This window comes from Notamacropus eugenii, chromosome 1 (assembly GCF_028372415.1).
Source record: "Notamacropus eugenii isolate mMacEug1 chromosome 1, mMacEug1.pri_v2, whole genome shotgun sequence".
Taxonomy (NCBI): Eukaryota; Metazoa; Chordata; class Mammalia; order Diprotodontia; family Macropodidae; genus Notamacropus; species Notamacropus eugenii.
The window spans coordinates 417,720,181-417,734,122 of NC_092872.1; the positions used below are offsets into that span (position 1 = coordinate 417,720,181).

The 13,942-nt window shown below is 46.2% G+C and overlaps 1 protein-coding gene across 5 annotated transcripts in view; it reads left to right on the plus strand.

Moving 5' to 3' along the window:
* The window catches only part of CBFA2T2 (CBFA2/RUNX1 partner transcriptional co-repressor 2), a 161,687-nt gene extending 149,318 nt beyond the window's left edge, over nt 1-12,369 (plus strand). For 4 of the 5 annotated variants that reach the window (XM_072631275.1, XM_072631272.1, XM_072631276.1 and 1 more), the window contains 2 exons: nt 3,788-3,978; nt 7,758-12,369. In XM_072631275.1, coding sequence (XP_072487376.1) covers nt 3,788-3,978; nt 7,758-8,042 — 476 coding nt within the window. In that variant the 3' untranslated portion in view covers nt 8,043-12,369. The remainder of the gene's footprint in view (nt 1-3,787; nt 3,979-7,757) is intronic. The other variant, XM_072631273.1, reaches the window with a different exon arrangement.
* Nucleotides 12,370-13,942: the final 1,573 nt, after the last annotated feature.

Sequence of the window (13,942 nt, forward strand, 5' to 3'; positions counted from 1 at the left end):
ATGGGGAAACAAACCCAGAGAGAGAAGAAAGAACTTGCCCCAAGGTCCTTCATCAAACCAGCAGCAGATGGACAGGAGTCAGGGTTCTTCTCACTGCACCAGCTGCTGCTTCTCCTCCTTTTTTTCCCTTTAATTTTTCTTCCATCCATGCCTCTTGCTGCTTTGCTTTGTCATCACTGAACCCTGTTTTTCTCTTTTTGACATGGCCCCTATCACCTCTGTCCAGTCATAGCCTCCTGGTACTAACTCAGTTCACTCCCCATGGCTAAATGAGCCACAAAGAAAAGTATTCTTAATCTATTCCTTCTAACAGAATCCAGTCTCCTACACCCCCACACCTCTCTGCCTTCAGTGGCCTACATCACTACCTGTATTTCTGTATTCTGGTCATCTGCTGCCTCAGTCTCCACCCCTCCTCTTCATAACCCCAACCGTATCCTTCCTTAAGAACTCTGCAACCTTTGGTTTCTTCTTTGTCTCTTGTTCATACAGCTCTAATATACTCTGAAAACTTCACAAAGATTCTCTCTTGGCCTCATAATTCTCCCAATTTTAATCAGCCTGGTTAATGCTACTAAAATAACCCATTTATCGTATGGTTGCCCTGCTCAAGAACATGGAATGGCTCCCTAGTTTCCTCCGCTCTGGACAGGATCATGGTCTCTTAATTCTCACTCACACACATGCACACAAAGCTTCCTCAGTCTTGCCTTCCTGGCTTTGCTCATATTTTACTTTTCTCTGCCTAGAGTTCTCTCTCCCAACCCTACCCCTTTCCATTCATACACCCAACAAACATTCATTAGCACCTACTATATACATAGTCCTGTGTTCCATACCAGGAGATGTACAAAGTTTAGATAAAACCATGTCCCTGTTTAGGGGGAGCTCACAGACTAGTAAAGAGATGAGACACGTAGAAAAGATAACTGTAATATGTACGATATTATGTGATCAGTGCTTTAGATATATACAAACAGAGTTCCATGTGGGATCTTTGGAGGAAGATTGTTCTTAACCAGGAGGATTAGGGAGGCCTTCCTGGAGGAGGTGACTGTACAAGATGGGTAGGAATTCAGCAGAGAAAAAAGAACAAAGAGGACATTCTAACCATGGCAGCTGTGGCAAAGGCACAGAGATTGGAAAGCAGGACAAGGTATATTTAAGGGGAAGAAAGTACTCCAGTTTAGCTGGCAGGGGATGATATGAGAGAAGGCTGGAAAGGAAAGGTGGTGCAGATTAGGGGGGGCCTTGAAAGCCAGACAGTGCTATCCTCAGTAACTGATAGGGAACTACTGAAGATTTCCAAGTGGAGAAATGAGCCATATCTAAACATTTTTAAAAGGGCTTATTCTGGCAGTGAGGACTGCAGCAATATTCTAGACCAGGGGTGGGGAACTGCGACCTTGAGGCTGCATGTGGCCCTCTAGATCCTCAAGAGTGGCCCTTCGACGGAACCCAAATTTCACAGAATAAATCCCCTTTGTTTATATTTTTATATATATTATATTATTTATAATAAAATACATAATAACATATAATGCGTTTATTATGTATTCATTGTTTTTATATTTGTTCTGTAAAACTTGGACTCAATCAAAAGGCTGCACCCAAGGATCTAGAAGGTCACACGTGGCCTCATGGTTGCAGGTTCTCCACCACTGCTCTAGAAGTTCTGTGCTAGGGAGACAGCAGAGGAAATAGAACCTGCTGCATCCTGCCCATAGCTCAAGGCAAGGTTTAGGTCCCAGCTGTTCCAACCCATTACTCCTGCCTTCTCCATTCTCTGAAATTGTTGCCTATTTAGCACCATGCACTTTCTCATTGTTTCTCCAATTCTTCCACTTGTTACATTCCAAGTTTTCTGAGGCCAGGGAGGGAAGAGGACACTGCTTTACATTCTTTCCATATCCCTAATAGTAAATAAGTTTTGGGTTGACCAGTAGGCTTTCATAGCATCGGACTGTTAGAGCTGGAAGAGACTTTAAAGATCATCCTGTCCAGCCCCTTGATTTTATAGGGGAGTGTACAGGTGAACTCAGGCAGGATTTGAACTCAGGTCTTCTCGACTCCAAGTCTAGAACTCTATTCACTAGGCTACCTAGTTAGGTCCTACCCTAGCTCATCATTGACACTTTCCACCTGGCATCCCTGCTCCCCCATTGCTTCTAAGTCTCCCTTCTCCATGTCCTTTACATCTGAGCTGACTCTTTCCTTCAGAGTCTCTCTCTCAAGAAAGCCCCTGTGGTATACCAGGCACTGTGCAAATCTCTGGAAGCCCAGAGCTGGCTTTCTCCTGCTCTTGCATTTGCATGAATATCTCATTCTTAGATACAGCAATATCTGATTATGCCCACAGCGTATTTGTCTTCCTCATCTTAAGCGACAGGAAGTGAACCACTGATAAACCCACAGGGCCCAGGAGAGTGTTCCTGGGCTCCAGAAACGGCTTTTAGTGGTGTCTGTGAGGATATTGGAGGCTTGTATAAAGCATGAATTTCCTTCTATTAGGGACTGCTCAGTGAGCATGGTGTGTGATTAAAGGAGCATGCTTAGAGGTGACCGCTGCGAAGGAGGGCCCCCTCTGTAGACCTGGTAAATGTTCATATCTGTGCATTCCAGTCAGCTCTCCGTTATCTGGTCAGATTTTGAGTAAGGCAGAGATGTCAAAACGGTGTACCTAGGACACTCCCCAGCAAATGTAATTGAGAAACACTTAACAAAATAAATAAAGATATAATTGAACATAGATAGTATTAATATGTGGTTTTCTAAGTCAGTACACAGGGCAAGAATCCTATGTATGGCACAGTTTCTATTTGAGTTTGATACCCCTGGGCTAAAGTAGGTATATGAATTTTCTGCATCTCTTTTGCCAGGTCTTGTTTCTTATGCAGTTTGGATCCCTCCTTCCCTCTCTGTCCTCAGAGAACCTCTACTATAACATATTTGAAGGAAGAGTAAAACTGAAGTACTGTGGCCTCAAGGCCAGGTCCTCAAGTGCTGCCCTTTGACTGAATTCAGACTTCACAGAACAAATCCCCTTAATAGAATGATTTGTTTTGTAAAACCTGGACTCAGTTAAAACACCGCACCCAAGGACCTAGAGGGATACATGTCCTCAAAGCCACAGGTTCCCCACTCCTGTAGCTAAACTGAGTGGTGCTGAGTAGGATAAAATTCTAGAGAAGGAAAAACCCAGGAGGAATAGACTGGAAAAGCTAGAGAAGAAAGGGAACCTGAATGTAGCTTTGAATAATGAGTAGAATGTGGGAACAGTTCTTCCTCATCCCCAACGAGCCCCAAGGAGTAGACTTTGCAACAGAAACCTTAGCTCTTCTACTTAACCCAGGGAAAAGCTTCAGCGAGCCAGCATGCTTGAAGAGAGAGATGCAGGCCTTCTCAGAGGTCATGCCAGTCCTGCCCAGCACACAGCTGGGGACCATCATGGTCCAGGTAACTATGAGGCTTTCTAGCTTGTCCTCAATACTTTCATTAGGTTTGACTTTCTCACTTTCCTGTGAGTGCCATGAAGGGTAAACGTTTATTAAGCATCTTGTGTACCAGGCACTGCATGGACCACTTTCCATAAAATGAAATCCTGGGGTGGCATGCCTTCATCTTGGAACATGAACATCAAATACAGGTGCAGCATTTGTTACATACAGTTTAAAACAGAGATCTCCAAGTCCCTTAGCTCATGCTCCATCCTGGCAAGCCTCAGGGTGGGCAGCCATGCCCTTGAAGAGTTCTCTGGCCAGTTAATGATCCTGTTGTATTCCCCTAGAAGAAGCTGTGAATGAGGTGAAGCGGCAGGCCATGTCGGAAGTGCAGAAGGCTGTGGCAGAGGCTGAGCAGAAGGCCTTTGAGATGATTGCGTCGGAGAGAGCCCGCATGGAGCAGACAATTGCAGATGCCAAGCGTCAGGCCACCGAAGATGCATTCCTGGTTATAAATGAGCAGGAAGAGTCCACTGAGGTAAGAGCTTTCTGGGCTAGCAGGCAGGAGATGAGAGGCCACCTGTTTCAGCCTGGATGTGGATGTTAATGTTATATCTTTTTTCTCACCCAGAATTTTAAAAGAAAAAAAAGTGAATTGGATTTTTGGCTTAAATTTGTAGTATTCAAGGGAACCAACAACATTAAAATATTTCTCCTTGGCAACTCAAAAAGAAGGTAAACTGCAGGTGTGTTAACATCCATTTGGAGAAGACAGGCCATTTGCAAGTAAGGGATGGGCCATAGTAGCAATGTGGTGTAACAGGGAATGAACTGTTCTCGAGCCAGGAAGACCTAGGGTTCCTAGCCTGCCAGACACACTCTGGCTTTGTGACCCTGGGCTAGTCACTTAACATGTTAGTGCTCTGAGTAGCTCTCTGAAACTGTAGGTGTTGGCTGACCTATATCAGCTCCAGCAGAGTCTTCGTCCAGGTTGTCCCTGATACCAGTGAAATTTCAGTGAAGTCCCAGCATAGGGATCCCTCCTCCATCTTCATATCTGCAGATGAAACCTGCATGATTCAGTTTGATCCATGAGCATGTGTTTTATTGATAGTTCTTTGCCACCACGTGAAGTGCTTTGAATATTTAGGAATATAGGAGACCTTTCTCTCTTCACCCTCTTTGGGGTATCCATTGAGCAACAGCATCACGGGGTCAGTGTTTCTCCCAGCACTCACTAGGTGGCTGCTCCATGTACAGCAGCGGGGTAGGGATTAAGGCCTGCAAAGATGGCGCTGATGGTTATAGGTCACATTACTAGAGCACTTTAAAGTTTAGAAAATAAGCTGGTAGAGTGTATTACTTAAACAGGAGATGGATCAAGGTATGTTATTGTAAGTAAATGAATGAAAAAAAAATCTCACATTACCATGTGCCCAAGCACTGTTCAAGAGATAAGAGGAGATGAAACAGGGTATGTCAGTATCTATGAATGAATGAGTGGGGGAAAAAATATTAAATATTACCTTGTGCCAAGTGCTGGGGGATAGCAATAGACAAAGTAACACAGTCTCATCTCTTAGTGTGCTTACCTCTAATGGGGAAAGACATTGTGTTCCTAGAAGGGGCAGGTGTCAAGCAGAGCTGGTCTGGACAGGGTAGGCTTCGACCATTCCCCTGGCAAGACCTACGATGTCCTAATGGTAGTGTCAATAAGAAAAGCCTGGTGAACTGAGCTGGTATAATGAATGAAAGCAATTGGATATTCTGTATGATAGGAGTTTTTCTGCAGAGGCATTGAGTCCAATCCTGAGGTAGAACCAACAGCCCATTCCCAAGACCAGCCAAGGTCTCCCAACTCTGGGCCCCATAGTAACAACCTAGGCACCCAGAGGCCCCCATCCATTCTCAGTAGGGATAATTTTGTATCAGTCATCATGTGTACTCAATGTGACCTAGAGCCAGATTCGAGTTTTACCAACTATTAATTCAGTCAGCAGATCCAAGACTCCTGTCCCTTCACCTCTGACCCACAGAGAGAACCTCCTGGACTGCCATCCATTCTTCAGGGTGCTCTGTCTGTCAACACCTACAGCCATGGGCAGTGGGGAGGGATAGAGGGTTCCAAAGAGGGAGCAGACCCACCTGAAAACACCAGAAAGCAGAGGAGACTTTTCTTGCCCCTCTAGCTCCTAGATGGCCTTTCCTCCCGTGTGTAGGTAACTGCTCTAGACAGGGATAGTCTTGTTGTTTTGTTTTGATTTTAGTGAGTAGTGTAAGGTGCACTGAATTTTAAGTCAAACGACTGATCTTCCAATCACAGCCTTTCCACTTTATTCCCTGTGCGACTCTAGAGAAGTCATATTTACTGGGCCTCTGTTTTCTCACCTGCAAAGTGAAGGGAATAGGATTAGATAATCCCTAAGGTCCTCTCTGACTGTAGAATCCATATTGCTAAATGTTCATAATGCAGGAAGTAGTAGGTTTAAAAAAAAAAATTTAAGACAAGCTGAAATTAATTGGCATAGTTGATGAAATACTGGACCTGGAGTCAGACACACCTGAATTCAGATCCTCCCTCAAGTACTTACTAACAGTGTGGTACTAGGTAAGTCACTTAGCTTCTTTAAGCCTCAGTTTTCTCATCTGTAAATGGGAATAATAACACCTTCACTGGGTCAAATAGGGTGGCAGATGTAAAACATTTTGCAAATCTTAAAATCCTATATAAGTGCTAGCTATATTAATAATAATACTGATGATACTAAAAATATGATTAAAATTACAATAATGATAACAGTCATCGCAGTTTAGGCTAAACTGCAGTGGTTTCAAACTGAGTCCCCTTCTCAGGCCTCCTGTAGCTGGATGGAGGTGCTATAAAGGGTCTGACTTGAATACTGCCCTGTAGCCCTAAAGCTTTTCTTTTGGAATACAAATCTACTGGCCCCAGATCTGAGACCCCTTGGGATGAGAGCTGGCCAGAGGATTAAGCCCGAGGCAGTCTTGCCCTCCTCAGCCTCCCAGAGTTAAGCTCAGCCTTCAGATGCCTCGGCTCCCAGCCCTGCCCTGATGAGGGTGCCTGCTGCACTTTGGGACTCTCTCCCTGGGCGTTCCTCACTTGCTGCCTGGGGAGCCATCTCCTGCTTCTCTGCTTGTGAACCCACAAGCAAGCCTGCCAGCTCTGCTAGAAAGTAACTTCTTCCCTTCTTTAACAGACTTCAAGTGGTACTGTCCCCATGGAGCCCTGCATTTGGCCCTGTGCCCTGGGTTATTCCCAGCCAGTCACATTGGCCAGCTCACCAGCTGATGGGCTTCTCAGGATCAGGAGGCGTGTTCAGTTTGAGACGGGGGATTCAATCACCTCATTCCCAACACCATGAGAACAGTTTCACCTGTTTTATTAGCTTAGAGGCTCAGCTTGGAACATGTGCAGCAGTCCCAGACAACAATCATAGTATAGAGTGGAATGCTACATGGCCTGAGTGCAGGGCCAAAAGGGAAACAGACCCTCTGTCTCTTTGCTGGGTTGAACACAGGGTCTAGATCAGTTGGGGAGCACCTGTTCTGGAAGCCTTCTTCCAAGGATGAAGAACAGCCACTTATGTATAAGACTTAGAGTCTTAGGAACATAACTGGCCACTAGTGACTTGCCCAGGGTCACATAGCAAGGGTGAGAGGCAGGACTAGAACCCAGCCAGGTCTCCCTGAATTCAAGGTCAGTTTTTTATCCACTAGACCACATTGCTTACCATGGTGCTTCTCCCTGTCTACCCCTAGCTACCTGGGACCCATGGCTTCCTCTGCCTGTGGCAGGATGAGGGTACTGTAATGTTGATGCCCTTTCCCTGTGCTGCTGGTCTCTGCTGGGGCCCAATGGGGCCCCATCTCTTGGGTGGGGGAAGAGCTTCTAACAGAACGTTGGAGGCTCCTGAGTGCAGAGGCAGGTACACTTAGTTGGTCATTATCTGTCTGACAGACAGGAGATCCTGGCTTCCCATCCCGGCCATGCCTGGGTTCCTCTAAGGAGGACAAGCATCTTTTCCAGTCCTTATCATGATGGCCAACCCATAGTAGGCTCTTAATAAATGTTTCTTGAATGGCCATGCAACACCATCAGTCCTGTGGGAGTGGGGCCATCAGAGAGACACCTGAAAAGAGCCCAGAGTTTAAGTTTATCTCCTTTTCTTTAGAAGAGCAAGATGCCTTCTTTAAAAAAAAAAAAAAAAAAAAAAAAGATGCCTTCTTTGTCTAGTTTGGGTTTTGTGAATGGCCGTATTACCTTGGTCTCACAGAGACAAGCTTGTTGTCTTTCAGAGCTGCTGGAACTGTGGACGCAAAGCCAGCGAGACTTGCAGTGGCTGCAACATCGCTCGGTACTGTGGCTCCTTCTGCCAGCACAAGGACTGGGAGCGTCACCACCGCATCTGCGGCCAGGGGCCCCACAGTCAGAGCAAACCTCTCCTTCCCCCCAGTGGCCGAGTCTCTGTCACCAAAGCTGCAGACGGAGGGCTGAGCCCAGCCCTGGACAAGACCTCTGCTGCCACCTCGCGGTCCTCGACCCCTGCCTCGGTGACAGCAATAGACACCAACGGACTTTGAGCAGGGCTGATCATCGGCTCTTTTGTGGTCACTTCATCACCACCACAACCAGCCCCTTGGGGTATCACGAGAAGGCAGCGGTTTCAGTCGATACGTGCACCTGTCAAACTATTGGCACAGACCATCTCATCAGAGCAGACAGCAGAGGACAGAGACAGCTACTGTCATGTTCTGTCATGTTCCCCAGGGAACAAGATGACCAACAGTTTCCCCAGGGATGACTGATGGCTTCTCCAAAGTCTTGCTGGCCAAACATGGCTTTATTAAGGCTTCATGTGTTTTCCTCCCACACAAGGCCGTCCAGCTGCCGTACATGGAGGTGGTGACCATTGCATTGCTTTCTTCATTTCAGATCGTTAGCTCCAACTTCCCCTTTCCTCACCTTGTTCCTGAGCGCCTTTGTTCTAAGCTTTAGATGGTTTGGGCCCTTTCTCTGTCTTGCCTGGCCCATAAATTCCCGCCCCCCCCCGCCACCCCCCTGCCACCAGAGCACTTTCTCCTAAAGGCTGTGGAATAGAATCAGTCGCCGAAAGACAATTCAGATCTCAGAGAAGCCTCAAAGGCCAGCTACCCCCAGTCTGTAGCTGAACAGAAAGCTCTGCGGTATCCCTGACCAATGAACGTAACAGCATCTGCTTTAAAGACATCTGGTGATGGGAACCCACTACATACTGCTGGTCTAGAGCATGGTGTTCTCACCCTGATGCCTAGTCCCTAGTGGGTACCAAGGATCCTAGTTTGAGCAACTGGGGAAAATGTGACCCCCAAAGCTACTTAACTCATTGAGCCACATTGTCAGGCTGGAGTCTGGAAATCCCAAACCTGACAGGACCTTCTGCAAGGAGAAAAGCCACCACCCCTTGCACTCTGACCTGCTCCCAGAGCCCAGGGTAGGGTCAACTCAGACCTGGAGGGGGAAGAGGAGCTGAATGTTTCATTAAATGCATTAGTTATGATTTCTATGAATGGATATATTATTTCTCCCTGCTCAGTTTGGGCTGGAGCTTCCCTCTCACTGGCTGCCAAGATGCAGTTTGGGACCATGAGAAGGATGTGTCCTGATTGTTCTTTGATTTGTTTTGGGCTATGCAGAGAACATCTTATCCACTGCATGGAAGATAATCCCTTTTATATTTCTATAGAAATGGCTTTTTTTTTTTAAGAGAGAGCACAAGAGAGAGAGAAATTGAATTTATTGGTTAGCCCATTTTCTCCCAGCATGTTGGCCAAAACTGTGACGATCAAGTTTAGAAACTGCAGACCCCGATGTCCAGAGCTCCATGGACTCAAATGTCAGCTCTATGTCCCGGGTCCTACTTGTCCAGGGCCCTGAGTTTCTTTCTGATGTGCCTGTGTGTGCAGGTATGGTATCATAGCCTCACGCAGGTTGTAAAACAAAACAGGCTGAAATTAATGCAACTGGCACAGGGTAGCTATGGCACCTGCCCAGCCAGTCAAGTGAGGCTGTAGGTTTGAGGGTTTTTTTTGGTTTTTGTTTTGTTGGCAGTGTTGTTTTGGTTTTCATTTTATTAAGGAAGCATGTGCCACGTCCAAAAAGATTTCTCCAGCTTCTTTGCTTTCAGATAATTAAACATCTATCATCTGTCTTGTTAACCATCCACAGGCTATATGGTGCTTTATCAAACAGTCAGTCCAATCCAGTGAGTATTTACTAATTGTCTCCTAGGTGCTAGGGCCTGGGACAACACAGACAAAATGGTCCTGACTCAAGAGGGGCTTACATCCTCCTATTTAAAAGCATTCTCCCTCCCACAGCTGCCCTATTGATGCAAGAAATGAAATAACATTTCCTCTGAGGAACTCCAGCCCTTGGAGGTTTAAGGAAAATCTCATGGAAAAGAAAGAGAAGCACATTGACAATAATAGCCAACCTGCTGCAGCTGCCCAGTTGGAGCAGGGGCAGAGGGGGAGCACTGAGCCCCCTAGGGAAACATCCTTGGTCCTACAAGCCTCTCACCATTTACAAATAGCTGAGCCTTGTTTCTTCTGGTGGGATCAGTGGACCTTAGACCAAGGTGCAAGGCCACACCTTGGAATATGTGACCAACATTACAGGTTCAATACAGGAGCACATAGTAAGTAACCCAAGAGGGCCCACCATACACATCTTGTCTGCCTGACAGGATCGTACTGGTCAACACAAGTTATGGGAAACATCTAGTAGATCAGACCCAAAAGACAAAGAAGGTTCCAAAGATTTCCTCCTATTGCAGTGAGTAACCCAAGCCTGGACTCATGTCATCACAGAGAAGAGACAAGTGATAACTTAAACTCCAAAGAGGAATTGATGAGAGAGAAGAGAAAAAAGTTTCACATCAGGGGAACATTGAATCAGGTATACCTCACTTTACGAAAGCCCAGCAATTAGTCCAAACGGGGAAAACAAAAGAACCATCCACTTTCTGAAGAAATTACTGTAGAATAATACTAGTATATTCAAAGGGCAAGTTACATTTGGTAAAGCAAGGTACGCTGAGAGAGGATAATAGCGCAGAAGGTCAAGTATAGGATGATGAGATCGCTTCTACTCTCAATCTCTGTATTTTGTAGTGAACCCCAGGACTTGTTGGGCAGTGGTTAGTGCCAGGTGCCATTTGTGCAGTTCTCAGTGCATGCATGGCTTCGTCTGGATTTTAGCCATGCCATTGCAGAGTATTCATGTGGAGACGATGGAAAGCCAGGGCTAGGTAATAATAGCAAAGTTAAACAGACTCAGAGCTGGTTGAACTGTTCGACCCAAGGAGCAAGAATTAATGGATTTTTGTCAAGTGGGGAGGGAAAAGTCCGTAGTGATAACCACAAGGCGCAGTCCTTATTAATAACATTTTTATCAGTGACTTTGATAAAGGCCTTGTTTATCTACGCCCTGGAAAAGCTGGTTAGCTAATGTGGGGGATAAAAAAATCCAATACAAAGATTTTCTGTAGGTTTCAGAAGAGAGACTAACGTTAAAATTTAACAGGGACCAGTGAAAAATCTTGAACATTTAGGCTTTTACATGCAGAATTGAGGGGTGTCTAGATCAGCAGGTGTTTAAGACTAGGAAGCTTTAGGATGAACCAGCAGTGTGTCCTGGCTGGTTAAAGAAGCTATCACAATCTTGAGCTCCATGTCCAGAGGGGCAGTGCCCAGAATGAGGGCAAGGTCAGCCCTGCTGTCCTCCAGCCTAGTTGGACTCCGCTGGGAGTATTGTTCCATTGGGGGGCCTAAGCTAGAGCATGGTCAAGAACTGAGCAACTCAGATGGTGAGGGGATGTGAAATCATGTTCTGTTGAAAGAACTGGAGATGTTTAGCCTGGGGAAAGAGTAGGGGATGGAGCATGATTAATGCCTTTTTGTGGTTGAGAAAAAGGAATCAGAGAACTTCTGCTTGGCCCAGAGTCCTGAATGAGGAGGGATAGGTGGAAGTTCCAGGGAAGAACATTTAAGGTCAGTATAAGGGGGGAAGAAAAGCAGCCATCCAAGAAATGGAGCAAGTTGCCTTGTTTTGGATAGTGACCTTTCAGGCACTGGAAGTGTTCGAGTAGGCTAGATGACCATTTGTGGGGGGCACTATAGGAGGCCTTCCTGCACCAGGTTGGGGATGACCTCTCCAGTCTCTGCTAGCTCTGATTCAGTAGAAAATGAAGACTTTCACCCTAATGCCCATTTCCAAAGATGATGAAACTGACAAAGTGGGAGGAGTCAGGGAGGTTAACCAGGTGCTAGTGTGTTCCCTGTAGATGGCACTCTGGGTGCTCCAGGAGGCCATTGCTAGACCCACATCCACCCCATGTGCCCTGTTGCATTGCAATGTATTTCTTAAACCAAATAGGTGTGCTTGTGTGTGTCTGTCCGTCTTGACTGTCTCTCTTTGGGTGAAAACCCATCACAGCTGTGGAAAATGTGTAAAGGGTGAGTCAGCAGCAGAGAAGCAGCAGAAGGTGTTGTCCAAGATCGCACCCTTGGTCTCCTTGGGCCCCAACAAAGGCAGGGATTGTTTTACACGCTTGGCATTCCAAGTTTCTGGGGAGGCAACAAAGTGGTTCCATGTCTGAGGCATGACAAGAATGTAAATAAGGTGGGCACCAACAGCCCCCAGTGGTGGTTTTTAAAAGAGGGTGATTGGGATAAAACCACAGGACTGAGGAGAGGACGGTGGATTGTTTTCTATCTTCTTTGCCATTTAACCCGAATAGCAAAATTTTTTTTGTTGTTACTTAATTCCGTGCATAACTTATTTAATGTCTTGTATAAAGGAACCAAAATTGTTAAATATGTATTTAGTTTGTTCTACTTTAAGTAGTCAATAAAAGGCTATATTCCTTTTCTGGCTCCAAACTGTTTTGTGAAGGGGGTGGTGGAGGGAGAAACTCAATGGCATCAGTGATCCACCCCTCACCCCCTCCAAGCCTGCCTCCTCCAGGCTGGCCTGAGGAGAACCCTGGAATGTGAAAGCAGTGTGTCATGTTCCAGAAGGAGATGCCAAGGATACAGTGCCAGACTCTGGCATAAGGCAGGGGCACAAACAACCTCGTACAGAAACTTCTCCCTCCCCCAGGCAGCCCAGAAGCAAGGCAGCAACTTTTTTCTCCTGGGTGACTCCTGTCCCTCACACAGCAGCCTGGAGTCAAGACTAGATTCAGATCCCTCTTTTGACAATGGCTTTGTGACTGTGGGGTGGTGACTTAACCTCTCTCTGGGCCTCAGTTTCCTTATCTGTAAATGTCAGTAATACCTGTCTCCTAGGGTTGTGATGTGAGGCTCAGATGAGAGCACATATGCCAAGTGCTCTGTAAGCTTTAAAGCACCATATAAAGGTATCAGTTATTGCCATGTGCAGAGTGCTGTGCTGTGCCCTGGAGACAGTGTTTACGTAAGACACGGTCCCTGCCTTCATTGAGACAGGCATGATACAGATCATAAGACAAGGTGAGACTTTTGGGCCACTGTATACAGGGATATAGGATAATATAGCACCATCAGAGAGTTGCAAAGTAGAGATTCAGGAGAGGTCCAAAGGTGGCAGCAGGGTGTGCAAGGAAAGGGGATTACCGGGGCATCAGGAAAGCCTTTTTTGGTACAGGTAGCCATTGAGTTCATCTTTGAAGTATAGGCAAGAATTCATTCAACAGGCCAAGAGGGTGTGAATAAACCACCAAGGTAGGAGATGACTGTCAGCAAGTAACCCAGTTTGTCAGAGAGTATCATAGAGGGGAGTAATGGAAAATAAGGCCAGAAAGGTAACATGCTGCTGAGTTATGGAGGGCTTTGAATGCCACACTGTGGGCGCTGGTAAGCAGCAAAGGTTTTAGAGCAGAGGAGATCTTTGCAATCCTGAGTCAATCCTTGTCCAGCATGAAGACAGAGATAGACGATATGTGGATACCTTGTCTTCTTTCTCCACTCCCCGTTCTCTTCTTGAGTCATGCTTTTTCCTGTCTATAGGGTTGAAGTTAAGCTATAGGCTTACATACGGTGAGACTTTGCAGGAGCCAGCAGAGGAGTTGAGGCCTGGGTTTCCAAGGCCCCACTCAGACCCCTCTCCCTGGATATTCTGAATTCTGCTTGTGATTGAGTTGTTCCTTACATAGGAGGAACCTCAGAAATCATCTACAGATGAGGGGACTGAGGCAGAGATTCACCCACGGGCTGCACAGGTTCTTTAGCAGGAGTCCAAAGCGAGGCCTGAGTGTAAGTCTGGAGTTTATATTTTTATACTACATTTCCTGTACCTGCAAGATTGCTCCAGAACTAGCTCTTTCCCTAGCACCTTCCACATGGAAAGGAGGGAAATTGGGCTCATTCTCTGGGCCTTCCAGCCTGATTTTGGGCTTCTTCATCTTTAGAGAATTTTGGTGGGGGGATAAAGGGGTCTAGTGGGGCGCTGCTGCTGTGTG